The sequence below is a fragment of the Mandrillus leucophaeus genome, unplaced genomic scaffold, assembly GCF_000951045.1.
Source record: "Mandrillus leucophaeus isolate KB7577 unplaced genomic scaffold, Mleu.le_1.0 Scaffold197, whole genome shotgun sequence".
Lineage (NCBI taxonomy): Eukaryota > Metazoa > Chordata > Mammalia > Primates > Cercopithecidae > Mandrillus > Mandrillus leucophaeus.
Genome location: NW_012101998.1, coordinates 3,047,037 through 3,060,431, shown reverse-complemented (window position 1 = coordinate 3,060,431; position 13,395 = coordinate 3,047,037). Strand labels below are relative to the sequence as shown.

Genomic DNA, 13,395 nt, shown 5'->3' with positions numbered 1-13,395 from the left:
AACTCCTGACCTTGTGAGATGCCTGCCTTGGCCTCCCAAAGTGTTGAGATTGCAGGCATGAGCCACCACGCCTGGCCTGTATTTTTTTTTTTTTCTTTTAGTAGAGATGGGGTTTCACCATGTTGGCCAGGCTGGTCTTAAACTCCTGACCTCAAGCGATCCATCTGCCTTGACTTACCAAAGTGCTGGGATTACAGGCATGAGCCATCACGCCTGGCCAACAATGTATGATCTTTCTTACTAACATTTATCAGTAGAGACCTATGATAAAGCACGCATAAAGAGAAAGGACACTTTTTTTTTTTAAATAAAGAAAATAGTCTTGGGGATTTGATAAAAAAGCAAAAACAACATTATGTTTTTTGAAAAGTAATTTATTAACACTGCAGAATACTGTACAGAACACTGCATTAAAAATCTTTAGGGACTTTTTTATTTCTTTAACTGAACTTCTAGTTTAAAGGAAAGTCTTTATTCCTTGTTTTCTTTCTTCACCACAGTTTTCCTCTATAATTAGTCCCTTCTAACTCAGTCCAATGAATAACATCATAAGCTGGCCTATTCTGAACTACACCCTGCTGAACCACAGCAACTTTCTTACGACATTAGTGTATACTGTTAGCATATACTTTTGAAGTGTCTTCATTGAGATAGAGAATAAAAAGAATATTAAATAATTTTCTATATAAAAGGTACAGCATTGTCTGATTGCTATATAAATGCCAATAATGTGCTTAGTTCTTTACGTGTATTGTTTTATTCTTACGGTCAGCTGTCATTTATATGTATAAATGTTATATGTATAAAAGTTGTCAGAGTACTTACTGGTCAGGCTAAGCTGATACACATATACTAGTGTGTCATACAATAATTCACGTTTTGTTTTATTTTTCATTTTCATAGGTTTTTGGGGAACAAGTGATGCTTGGTTGCATAAGTAAGTTTTTTTTTATTTTTAATTTTTATTTTTGAGATGGAATCTCACTCTGTCATCAAGGCTGGAGTTCAGTGGTGTGATCTCTGCTCACTGCAACCTCCACCTCCTGGGTTCAAGTGATTCTGCCTCAGCCTCCCAAATAGCTGAGATTACAGGCATGTGCCACCACACCCAGCTAATTTTTTTTTTTTTTTTGTCCTGAGACAGAGTCTCGCTCTTGTCGCCCAGGCTGGAGTACAGAGGTAGAATCTTGGCTCACTGCAACCTCCGCCTCTCAGGTTCAAGCGATTCTCCTGCCTCAGCCTCCTGAGTAGCTGGGATTACAAGCACCCACCATGCCCGGCTAATTTTTGTACTTTTAGTAAAGACAGGGTTTCGCCATGTTGGCCAGGCTGGTCTTGAACTCCTGACCTCAAGTGATTGGCTTGCCTCAGCCTCCCAAAGTACTGGGATTAACAGGCGTGAGCCACTGCGCCCAGCCCTATTCCTGCTTTCTTTGTAGCAGATTTGATCAACATCTGCTAACTACTTACTTGCCACTCTGTGGCTTCCTCCTTAACTTCCGAAATCTTTTCTGTTTTATTCTTCTTTTCAAGAACACCAGTGATATCCAGAGACCTTTGTCTCAGGCCTAAGCCTAAAATAATAGTATGGAAGGGCTAAAAAAATCCCTTAAGAGATATTTAATTCCATTTTCTTTTCCTGTTTTGCTTGATGTTATTTTGATGTATTATACCAGCTTTTTTTTTTTTTTTTTTTAAATTATACCAGCTTTCTTTTGGCTAGTGTTTGTATGGTATTTCTTCTCCTTTAAAAAAAAAAAAACTTTCTGATTCTGCATCCTCATGAAAATAGCAGATAGTTGAATTTTAAAAATTTGATCTGACCATCTTTGTTTTTTAACTTGAGCATTTACATGTAATATAATATAATTACTGTTGTATTTAGCTTAAAACTTTACTATTTGTTTTCTATTTGATCCACCTATTCTGACTTTTTTCCCCTTCTCCTTTCTTGCTTTCTTTTGAACTCATTATTCTGTTTTTTCACTCTACTAGTTGGAAAGTTACACTTATTTATTTATAACTTTTAGTTTCAAGAGTACATGTACAGATTGGTTCTTTAGATAAATTGTGAGTTGCAGGGGTTTGGTGTACAGATGATTTTGTTACCCAGATAATAAGCACAGTACCTGATAGGTAGTTTTTTGATCCTCGCCTTCCTCCCACCCTTCACCCTCAAGTAGGCTCTGGTGTCTATTGGTCCCTTCTTTGTGTTCATGTGTACTCAGTTTTTAGCTCCCATTTAGAAGTGCGGAGTTAGGTTTTCTGTTCTTGCATTAGTTTACTTAGGATAATGGCCTCCAGCTCCATCCATGTCGCTATAAAGGAATGTTATCTCATTCTTTTTTATGACTGCATAGTATTCCGTGGTATATCTGTGCCACATGGAAAGTTATACTTAAAAAATCTTTTTTTTTTTTTTTTTTTTTTTGAGATGGAGTTGCGCTCAGTTGCCCAGGCTAGAATGCAGTGGTGTGATTTTGGCTTACTGCAACCTGTGCCTCCTGAGTTCAAGCGATTCTCCTGCCTCAGCCTCCCGAATAGTTGGGATTACAGACACGCACCACCCTGCCTGGCTAATTTTTTTTGTACTTTTTAGTAGGTACAGGGTTTCACCATGTTGACCAGGCTGGCCTCAAACTCCTGACCTTAAGTGATCCGCCTTCCTCAGCCTCCCAAAGTGCTGGGATTACAGGCGTGAGCCACCAGGCCCAGCCTAAAAAAGATATTTTTTAGTGGCTACCCTGGAACAACCGTCAGCAAAATTTTCCTGTAAAGGAGCATATAGTAAAAATTTTTACACAAAAATTTTTGGCTTTGTGGACCAGCCTGGGCAGCATTCCATCTTGCTATAGGGTGATACTTCTTGGGATGATACTTTTCTGGCTGGAAACGTCTGTGGCCAGTGGCGCCTTTGCCTGAGTTTTTCTTGGGTCTGCTGGGCTTGTTCTGCTCACTCTGAATGGCAGGCTGTCTTTGGCTTGCACTACCAGCCTGGATCCCACACCTACCAAAGGTGAGCCAGGCATGGAGTGGTGAGGGTTGTGTGAGTGAGCGAGGAGTTTGGCCACTGTACAGAACCGAGCATGCTGGCTGCAGTGGGACAGGCAGCTCCGGGTGCAGGCACAGGCGCTGGCCTCCCTGCAAGGCTGTGGCTGGACTAGGCGTACCATAAGCAGCTTCCATTGCTGGCACTGGGGAATGCAGCGGTGTTCGGAAGCTTGGAGATGCCAGGAACCGCAGAGCCTCAAGGAAGGTGTCACAGCCTTGGCTCAGGGAGCCCCCAGGTCTGGGCTCTATGAAGGTCCTCAACTCTTTTCTCCTTCTCTCTTCTCTCCTGTTGCCTACAATGCGATGAGCAAGGGGCGTATTTCAGCCCTGTTTGTGTTATGGTTCTTTTAGCCCTGCCATTCGGCAGGTCCTGAGTTCTTGTTCTGCACCCAGGAAGAATGAGGTATGCGGAGAAGTGGAAGGTGAGCAAGGCGAAGAGGAGCTTTATTGAGTGCTAGAACAGCTCAGAGGAGACTTGCAGTGGGTAGCTCCTCTCTGCAACCAGGGTATCCTGATGAGTGTTCAGCTCTCAGCAGAGTGGAGACCATGGAGTGGGTAGCTCCTCTCTGCAGCTGGTTGTTGCATAACTCTTCAGCTCTCAGCAGAGGAGACCCTGGGGTGGGTAGCTTCTCCTTGCAGCTAGTTGTCCCGTCATCTCAGCTCTCGGCAGAGAGGAGACCCTGGGGTGGGCACCTTTTCTCTGCAACTGGCAGGTGGTTGTCTCCTCAAGTCTGGCTGAGTTTGGGTTTTTATAGGTCTCAGCAGGGAGGAAGTGTGTACTCATTGGTTCATCGACAACCATGGGTGGGCCTGGAGAAAGCACCACAAGTTCCCACTCTGGTCATCAGGTGCCAATGGAAAGTCTTGTCCCCAGGCTTCAGGCCTTCCCTGGCTTGAAGGTGGGGCTTCACCAGGGACCTGCCTCCTTTTGCCCAGGAGCCTGTCTACCTCCTGCTGCTGTTCATGGTGCCCAGGCTGTTTGTGACAGGGGGCGCCTACAGGCCAGCACTGAACTGCCCTCAGTACCCCCTTGGCCTCCCTCTAGCGTTTGTAGGCGCCCAAAGTTTAGAGGGGGCCGAGGTGGTAGGGGACTGGTGTATCAGTGCTATCTGGAGCGTGCGCACACTTGACCACACTGTGACAGTGCCCAGGCTCGGACCCAACCTTGCTCTGAGATTGGAGTGGGTGCTGGGAGTGAGGAGAGGCCAGGCAGTGGGAGCAAACACTTCTGAACCTGCAGTGGCTGGGCGGGGGGCCTTCCCAGGCCTCTGAGAGTGCAGAGATGCCTGGGTCTGCAGCTGCAGGTTGGGCGGCTGCAGCTGTGCCTGGGAGGGTGGGGCTCCTGCCTACTTCCATCCCCCAAGAGCACAGTGATGCCCAGGTCTGCAGCACACCTGGGTGGGTGGCCACAGCTGCACCCAGGGAGCGCGAAACTCCTGCCCTGTCAACTCAGAAGGTGGCGGGGCTCCCACCTGTTCCTGGCTTCTGCTGCCTCCGTGGAGCATGCAGTTCTGGCTGCACCTCCCCCACTGCAGCTGGTGTCATGGCAGTGGCCGCTGTTGATGGGCCGCTGCTGCCTTTGGTGGCACGCACTTATAGTCACAACTACTCGGGAGGCTGAAGCAGGAGGATCACTTGAGCCCAGAAGGTCGAGGCTGCAGTGAGCCATGATTGTGCCACTGTACTCCAACCTGCATGACAGAGACAGACCCTGGCTCTATAAAACAAAAACAAATACAAAAACAAAACAACAACAAAATAAAATGAGTTAATGGAAAAGGAGCTGTAGGAGTAAGAAAAAGAGGAAGACTACAAGAAAAATAACTATGTGAGGACACTTTCAAGAACTAGAAATCGGCTGCTTTAGTCATGCCATAGTGTGGTGTGTTAAAATGAAGAATGAGGAAAGACCTTTGGATTACCAACTCTGGAATTTCGTGACTTTTCCAGAGCATTGTCAGGTAGCTTGCTATGTGGGAAGAGTGGTAAGGGAGTAGAAAGTGAGTTCCCAAACACTTGGGAATACAGTGATTTTCAAATACTGTTTTCTGGATCAGCAATAACAGAATTACCTACGTTTCCTCAACTCATAACTATTGTTGAGCCTGGTAATGTACATTTAAAAAAAATATTTATTTATTTATTTATTTAGGGATGGAGTGTCACTCTTGTTGCCCAGGCTGGAGCGCAGTGGTGTGATCTTGGCTCACTGCAAGCTCCGCCTCCTGGGTTCATGCCATTCTCCTGCCTCAGCCTCCCGAGTAGCTGGGACTACAGGTGCCCGCCACCACGCCTGGCTAATTTTTGTATTGTCCGTAGAGATGGGGTTTCACCATGTTAACCAGGATGGTCCTGATCTCCTGACCTCGTGATCCACCCGCCTGGACCTCCCAAAGTGCTGGGATTACAGGCATGAGCCACCATGCCTGGCCGGTAATACATGTTTTGAAAAAGTTCCCCGGATGATTTTAATGAAAGCTCATGTCTCGCATTTGCAAATACAGATTTTTGAAGTATTTTAGCAAGGACTGGCTTGTGATCAAGATGGATTTCTGAGTGGTATTTTGAGACAAACCCTCCTTTTTGTAAAACGAAAACCAAAAAAGCAAAGCAGTAATTGATAAAATAACAAAGATAAAACCAAATTGACAAAACTAGGGCTCAAAAAACGTAAACATTTCTGTGTTTCAGGAAGGAGCAGGTGAGGTTTTGGCTGCTTTGAAGTAATAGGGAAGTGTAATTAGAGTTGGGCTTATTGTTGGAAACAGTGGACCAAGATAGGACTCCTCTGTTAAAAAAGATGTTTCTGAGTTTACTTCCAGGGCTGCCATATTATATAACTTTAGGGATTAGATTGTAGTTACTTAGTACAGTGATCTTTAACCTTTTTGGCACCAGGGACTGGTTTCATAGATGACAGTTTTTCCACAGATGGGGTAGTAGGGGATGGTTTCGGGATGAAACTAGTCTGCCTCAGATCATCAGGTATTAGGTCATCAGGCATTAGTTAGATTCTCATAAGGAGCATGCAATCTAGATCCTTTTCATGTGCAGGTCACAATAGTGCTTATGCTTCTTTGACAATCTAATGCTGCTGACTATCTGACAGGAGGCAGAGCCCAGGCAGTAATGCTGACTCGCTTGCTGCTCATCTTCTGCTGTGCGGCCCAATTCCTGACAGGCCATGGACTGTCACTGGTCCATGGCCCAGTGGTTGGGGACCCCTTGACTTAGCACATCTTCTGGAGTGGTACAGGTCACAGCCTCTCTGGCTGTAAGAAGATTTGCTGCTGACTGCTGCCAGATGCCATAGCTTATATGAACCAAATACTTAGGGATTCAGGAAACTAAACATAGCTATACAACTGGGAACCTGGTAACTCAGAGTATATCCTCACTGTTATTGTAGAGCAGAATCTTCATCTAGACTATCTGTAAGAAAACTGTTTATGAGATAACTGAGGAAATTTGAATATCAATTGATCATTTAATACCAAAAATTTTTAGTTAAAAAATATATTTATGATACTGTGGTTCTCTTAAAAAAGTAGTAAACAGGTTCTCAGTAAGTGTTTGTATGAAAAACAAAAGAAGTTCCATCAAAAGTCCAATTGTAAAGCTAAATTCTCAAACATACAAAGTCATCTCATGCTAAGGAGGATATGAAATAAACAACCAGAAGAGCAGTTCAGTCTGGATGACGCTTCAATGTTAGTCTGAAAAATATTAAATTACATACTCAGGATTTTCAAAAAGAAAAGGAGTAATAGCCCTTAAGTATAAATAATTTCGGAATGTAAACTGGCAGAAAAAAGATCAGGTGGATTTGAAAATGACAAAAACTTTAGAAGTGAAAAATATAGTTGTAATTTTTAAAAGCCAACAGCATGGTGTTCATGAATGAGAAGAGTCAATAAGATGTCAGTTATGTCCAATATTAATCTGTAAAATCAATGCAGTATTAAAATCTGAAAAGGTTTTTATTCATGATAGTAAACATGTGAACTTAAACATTTTTATGGTAGAGTAAATAGCCAACATAAAATTTGTAAAGAACAACACATTAAGGTAATGTGCCCTTCAGATACCAAAATTTATTATAGGACTGTAGTAATTAACAGAGGTTCGGGGTGGAAAAATAGACCTATGGAATAGAATATAGAGCCCAGACAGATTGATAGGTACAAATCCATAGATGGAATCTGTTTTTAGTATGCTATGAGATAGGACTGTTAATTTTCTTCACTTCAACTCAGATTAGCAATTGAACCAGTACCACAGGGAAATGTTTATCCTTTCCTAACTAGTTTTTTTTAAATTTTTTTTTTTTGAGACAGAGTCTCACTCTGTCACCCAAGCTGGAGTGCAGGGGTGCGACCTTAGCTCACTATAACCTCTGCCTCCCAGGATCAAGTGATTCTCCTGCCTCAGGCCTCTGGGTAACAGGGATTACAGGGACGTGCCACCTTGCCTGGCTAATTTTGTATTTTTAGTAGAGACAGGGTTTCACCATGTTGGCCAGGCTGATCTTGAACTGCTGACCTCAGGTGATCCGCCCGCCTTGGCCTCCCAAAGTGCTGAGATTACAGGTATGAGCCACCACCTGGCCTATATGTCTGGGTTTTTTTTGTATGTTCTGTATTAATCTCTGTGTTTGAAAGACCATCTTGGCAAAAGGGAAAAAATAGTTTCTTGATTAGAAGACTGACAAATACATAGTAGTATGAAAGGATAGAGAGTACCCTGGGCAACATGTTGAAACCCCGTCTCTACTAAAAATACAAAAATTTAGCCAGGCAAGGTGGCGCACACCTGTAGTCCCAGCCAGGTTGAGGTGAGAGGATCACCTGAGCCAGGGAGATAGAGGGTGCAGTGAGCCAAGATCACGTCGCTGTACTGTAGCCTGGGCGACAGAACAAGACCCTGTCTCAAAAAACAAAACAAAACAAAACAAAAAACAAAAAAAGGGAAGTAACCGAAAGTATTTCTTCTTATTATTTTTTTAATAGCACATCATCCTTATATGTTAAAGGATGAAATAAATAAGGGAAATATTGATGACACATGAGAGTGGTTTTTTTGGGGGACATATAACTAACTAATGAAGATGATAAGAAATAGGTTTTATCAGCCCTGGAAAGTGTGTGGGGCATATTTTCTCAGTAGAAGACAGGAATGGAATAAGATAGATGAGGTAAAGATAGGAATAAATTTTGAGTTGGAGAAGCCATTTGAAGGAAATCACTATTTTCTCAGTGAGGTATAAAAGTTGAAATCATTCTTCTAGAAGTGTGATACACTGTATATGAGGTTTGAGAAGATGGGAAGAAAATGCAGAATACTTGTAAGGAATGCAATAAATAAGGTTAGGTAAAAAGATACAGTGGTAGCATTGAAGGACAAAGGGAAGCTGAATAAAATTTGTAGTGGTACCTAGTTGTATAATTTTGTTAAATTTACTCAGCAGGTCGGGGGAAGGATTCTTTTATTGCTCTTGCCAAACTCCCTTCTTCCCACCTTGTGGGAGGGAGGGAGTCAGAACCTAGAATTCCTTGAAAATATATGTCTATCTCTTTAGTTGGTTTCTCTCATCATTTTCTTGGTTTTATGTAATTTCTCTGTTTATCCATCTTCTTACTGTTTTTAACAAATTTAACAAAATGTTTGCTCCATTGTTGGAATTCTTTCTTGTTTTTGCTTTATCCTTAAGAAATTTTGGGTACAGGGCAATTCGATTTGCATGATTATTCTGTCTTAATCCAGTCTTTGTTAAGTATAAGGAAAGAACTTGGTTCTAATCACAATTTCTTTAAAAACATTTGAGACAGCAGGGAAAACATTTTTCTTTCTACTCTTTGGATTTTTGTATAATAAAACATTGAAATATATGTTTTTTTGGCAAGTTACTATTTTTAGAAAGTGCCTAAATTTGGACAGTGAAACTTAATATTATGTGGTCTCAATGAAACTGTTGCTGTGCTAAGACACAAGTTAGTATTTTGTGTTTTAGAAGATGTAATCAACATGCTTGTTAAGCTTTTCTTTCTTGAACATCAGAAAGCAATGCATATTTACTTCTAAATATTTTGCATCTTTTATGTTACAGTTATTTTACCAAGAAAATGGTTTGCACGACTTTGAACATATACTATCCATGCTGATGGGACAGGATCCAATATGAATATAAATGATGGAGGAAGACGACGCTTTGAAGATAATGAACATACATTACGGATCTATCCTGGGACTATTTCAGAAGGGACAATCTACTGTCCTATTCCTGCCAGAAAAAACTCCACAGCTGCTGAGGTGATTGAGTCTCTTATAAACAAACTTCATCTTGACAAAACAAAATGTTATGTTCTAGCGGAGGTAAAGGAATTTGGTGGAGAAGAATGGATTCTCAATCCAACAGACTGTCCAGTTCAGCGAATGATGTTGTGGCCCCGAATGGCTCTGGAAAATCGCTTAAGTGGAGAGGACTACCGCTTTCTTCTGAGAGAGAAAAACCTTGATGGATCGATCCATTATGGTAGCCTGCAGTCATGGCTACGGGTAACAGAAGAACGTCGCAGGATGATGGAACGGGGTTTTCTTCCACAGCCTCAACAGAAAGACTTTGATGACTTATGTAGTTTACCTGATTTGAATGAGAAAACTCTCTTAGAAAACCTACGAAATCGCTTTAAGCATGAAAAAATTTATACCTATGTTGGCAGTATTCTAATAGTTATTAACCCATTCAAGTTTCTTCCTATTTATAACCCCAAATATGTCAAAATGTATGATAACCACCAACTGGGAAAACTTGAGCCCCACATTTATGCTGTGGCTGATGTAGCTTATCATGCCATGCTTCAGCGCAAAAAGAATCAGTGCATCGTGATTTCGGGAGAGAGTGGTTCTGGGAAGACTCAAAGCACAAACTTTCTTATTCACCACCTTACCGCTCTCAGTCAGAAAGGATTTGTCAGTGGAGTAGAACAGATTATTCTTGGAGCTGGACCAGTACTTGAGGTAAATATATAGAAATCTTGTTTTTGATTTTAATTTTAATTGTTATCCTTTGAGGTGGGGGGGGATGCACCATTCCTGGAGGTATTGCAATACCAGATCAATGTGTGGAGTAGATCAAGCAAGATCCTATTCCATCTCCCTGCTTCAAAAACTCATTTAGAGTTGGGCGCAGTGGCTCGTGCCTGTAATCCCAGCACTTTGGGAGGCCGAGGTAGGTGGATCGCCTGAGGTCAGGAGTTCCAGACCAGCCTGACCAACATGCAGAAACCCGTCTCTACTGAAAATACAAAAAAAAATTAGCCAGGCGTGGTGGTGCATGCCTGTAATCCTAGCTACTCGGGAGGCTGAGGCGGGAGAATTGTTTGAACCCGGGAGGCGGAGGTTGTGGTGAGTCGAGATCATGCCATTGCACTCTAGTCTGAGCAACAAGAGCGAAACTCTCGTCTCAAAAACAAAACAAAACAAACAAAATTGTCTTTGGATAGAAGACATTCCAGATATTAAACTGATAAAAACAAAACTACACTTGATCTTAGCCAGAAGGCTGAGAAGCTGTAGAAATACTGTTCTTGCTACTCTGGGCACACTGCCTGCAGGGTAGCCCTGCTCCACAAGGAGCAGCAATTTAAAAAAAAAGAAAGAAAAATACTGTTCTTATTCTTAAACATATCTTTAAAAAATATTTGATAGATGTGAGAAGATGGAGTAAAACTAAATAGAAGTGTAGACATTATTTTTAGTAACCAAGAGAAACTGGAGGATGGGAAAGCAAAAAAGGTGGTGTGGAAGATTGAGGAGTGTGACAGTGGTAATTTTTTTTTTTAAGTGAGTGTCTTTGGGTCATTAATGATGCAAAGAAAGAGATGACTGTAGTCATTGTATATCCTCCTGTAAGGGGAGAAAGCAGAGGCAGGTCCTGTCTAACTGCATTGTGATGGTTGGTGAGAATATTTTTGCTGATGTATTTGTATTTCTGCAAGCTTAACAGCTGTGCCTAGCATTGAAACTTGTAATAATGTAGAGAATATGGAAAAAAATGTTTAGTTGTGGAATGTTTTACAAGTAATACCATCCAATGTCCAAAGGAAAGATAATACAGAAGGATAAGTACTCCACAATCTCACTTATATGTGGAATCTGAAAAGTTGAATGCATAGAAACAAAGAGCAAAGTGGTAGTTACTAAAGGCTGGGGGAATTGGAGAGATATTGGTCAAAGGACACAAATTTTTTAGTTATATAGGAGGAATAAGGTCAAGAGATCTGTTGTACATCATGATGACTATAGTAAGTAACAATACATTATATACTTGAAAATTTCAGGCCGGGCGCGGTGGCTCATGCCTGTAATCCCAGCACTCTGGGAGGCTGAGACGGGCGGATCATGAGGTCAGCAGATCGAGACCATCCTGCCTAACACGGTGAAACCCCGTCTCCACCATAAAATAAAATACAAAAAACTAGCCAGGCTAGGTGGCGGGCACCTGTAGTCCCAGCTACTCGGGAGGCGGAGGCAGGAGAATGACGTAAACCCGAGAGACGGAGCTTACAATGAGCCAAGATCCGGCCACTGCACTCCAGCCTGGGTGACAGAGTGAGACTCCATCTCAAAAAAAAAAAAAAAAAAAAAAAAAAATTTCTTTCTTTCTTTTTTTTCTTTTGAGACAGAATTTCACTCTTGATGGTGCGATCTCGGCTCACTGCAACCTCAGCCTCCTGGGTTCAAGGGATTCTTCTGCCTCAGCCTCCCGAGTAGCTGGGATTACAGGCATGCGCCACCACACCTGGCTAATTTTGTATTTTTGGTAGAGACAGGATTTCTCCATGTTGGTCAGGCTGGTCTTGAACTCCCGGCCTCAGGTGATCCACCTGCCTTGGGCGCACAAAGTGCTGGGATTATAGGCATGAGCCACTGCCCCCAGCCTATACTTGAGAATTTCTAAGAATAGATTTTAACTAGTCTCAGTACAAAAAATGATAAGTATTGTGAGGTAATACATAAATTAAGTAGCTTGATTTTGCCATTCTACACTGCAGACATATGAAAACATCATGTTATATACCATAAATATATGCAATTTTTGCTTGTCAATTTATAAAAAAAAAAGGAAAGGGAATATAGTGTTGGTTTTAGACCTGAAAGGAAAAGGTAATATTACTTAGTTGTCTTTTTAAAAGGTATTTTGTAGGTATAATTGAAATACAGTAAACTGTGTATATTTAAAGTGTACAATGTGATAAACTTTGACATGTATATACCCATGAAACCACCACAGTCAAGATACTGAACATATCCATTATCCCCAAAGTTTCTTCATACCTCTTTGTAATCCCTCTTTCACACTCCTTCCCATATACACCCCACCCGTATATGGGAAACCAGTTAAGTTCTTTCTGTCACTGTAGATTAGTTTGCTTTTTCTACTATTTTATGTACATGGAACCACATAGTATGTACCCTTTTGTATTTGGCTTCTCCCACTTGGTATAATTATTTTGAGATTTATCCATGTTGTTGCATGTGTCAATAATACATTCCTTTTTGTTGCTAAGGTAATAGTATTCCATTGGATATCACAATTTTTTAAATCTATTCACTTGTTGATGGATATATGGGTTGTTTTTAATTTTTGGCTATTACATTCAAGTTTATATAGACATACATTTTTTTCTCTTCAGTAATTATCTAGGAATGGAATGACTAGATCAGATGATAAGTATGTGTTTAACTTTTTATTAAGTTCTTTAATTTCTCTTGGCAGTATTTTATAGTTATTAGTGTACAGATCTTTTACATCTTTGGTAAGATTTATCTCTCAGTATTTTTGAGGATGTTATTATAAATGGTGTTCTACAATTTTCAATTGTTTGTTGCTAGTATATAGATATACAGTTGATAGTTACATGTTGATCTTCTGCAACCTGGCTAGACTTAAGTATTAGTGCCATTAACCTTTTTTTTTTTTTTTTTTTGAGACGAGGTCACCCTCTATTGCCTAGGCTGGAGTGTAGCGATGTCATCATAGCTCACCGCAGCTGCAATCTCCAGGCTCGAGTGATCCTCCCTCCTTAGCCTCCTGAGTAGCTGGCCTTATTGGCCTGTGTCGCTATGCTGGGCTACCTTTTTTTTTTTTTTTTTTTTTTTTTTTAGTAGTGATGAGGTCTCACTATGTTGCCTAGGCTGACTGGTCCTGAACTCCTGAGCTCAAGTGATCCTCCTGTCTTGGCCTCCTAAAGTGCTGGGATAACAGGAATGAGCCACCGCACCTGCCCACCCCCACACCAACTTTTTTATAGATTCCATTGGGTTTTTCATATAGTCAGTCAT

General features: G+C 41.4%; 1 protein-coding gene across 1 annotated transcript in view; it reads left to right on the top strand.

The window, feature by feature from the left end:
* MYO9A (myosin IXA) overlaps window positions 1-13,395 on the top strand; it is a 253,788-nt gene that overhangs the window by 10,995 nt on the left and 229,398 nt on the right. The window contains exon 2 of the mRNA XM_011978611.1: window positions 9,158-10,068. Coding sequence (XP_011834001.1) covers window positions 9,229-10,068 — 840 coding nt within the window. The 5' untranslated portion in view covers window positions 9,158-9,228. The remainder of the gene's footprint in view (window positions 1-9,157; window positions 10,069-13,395) is intronic.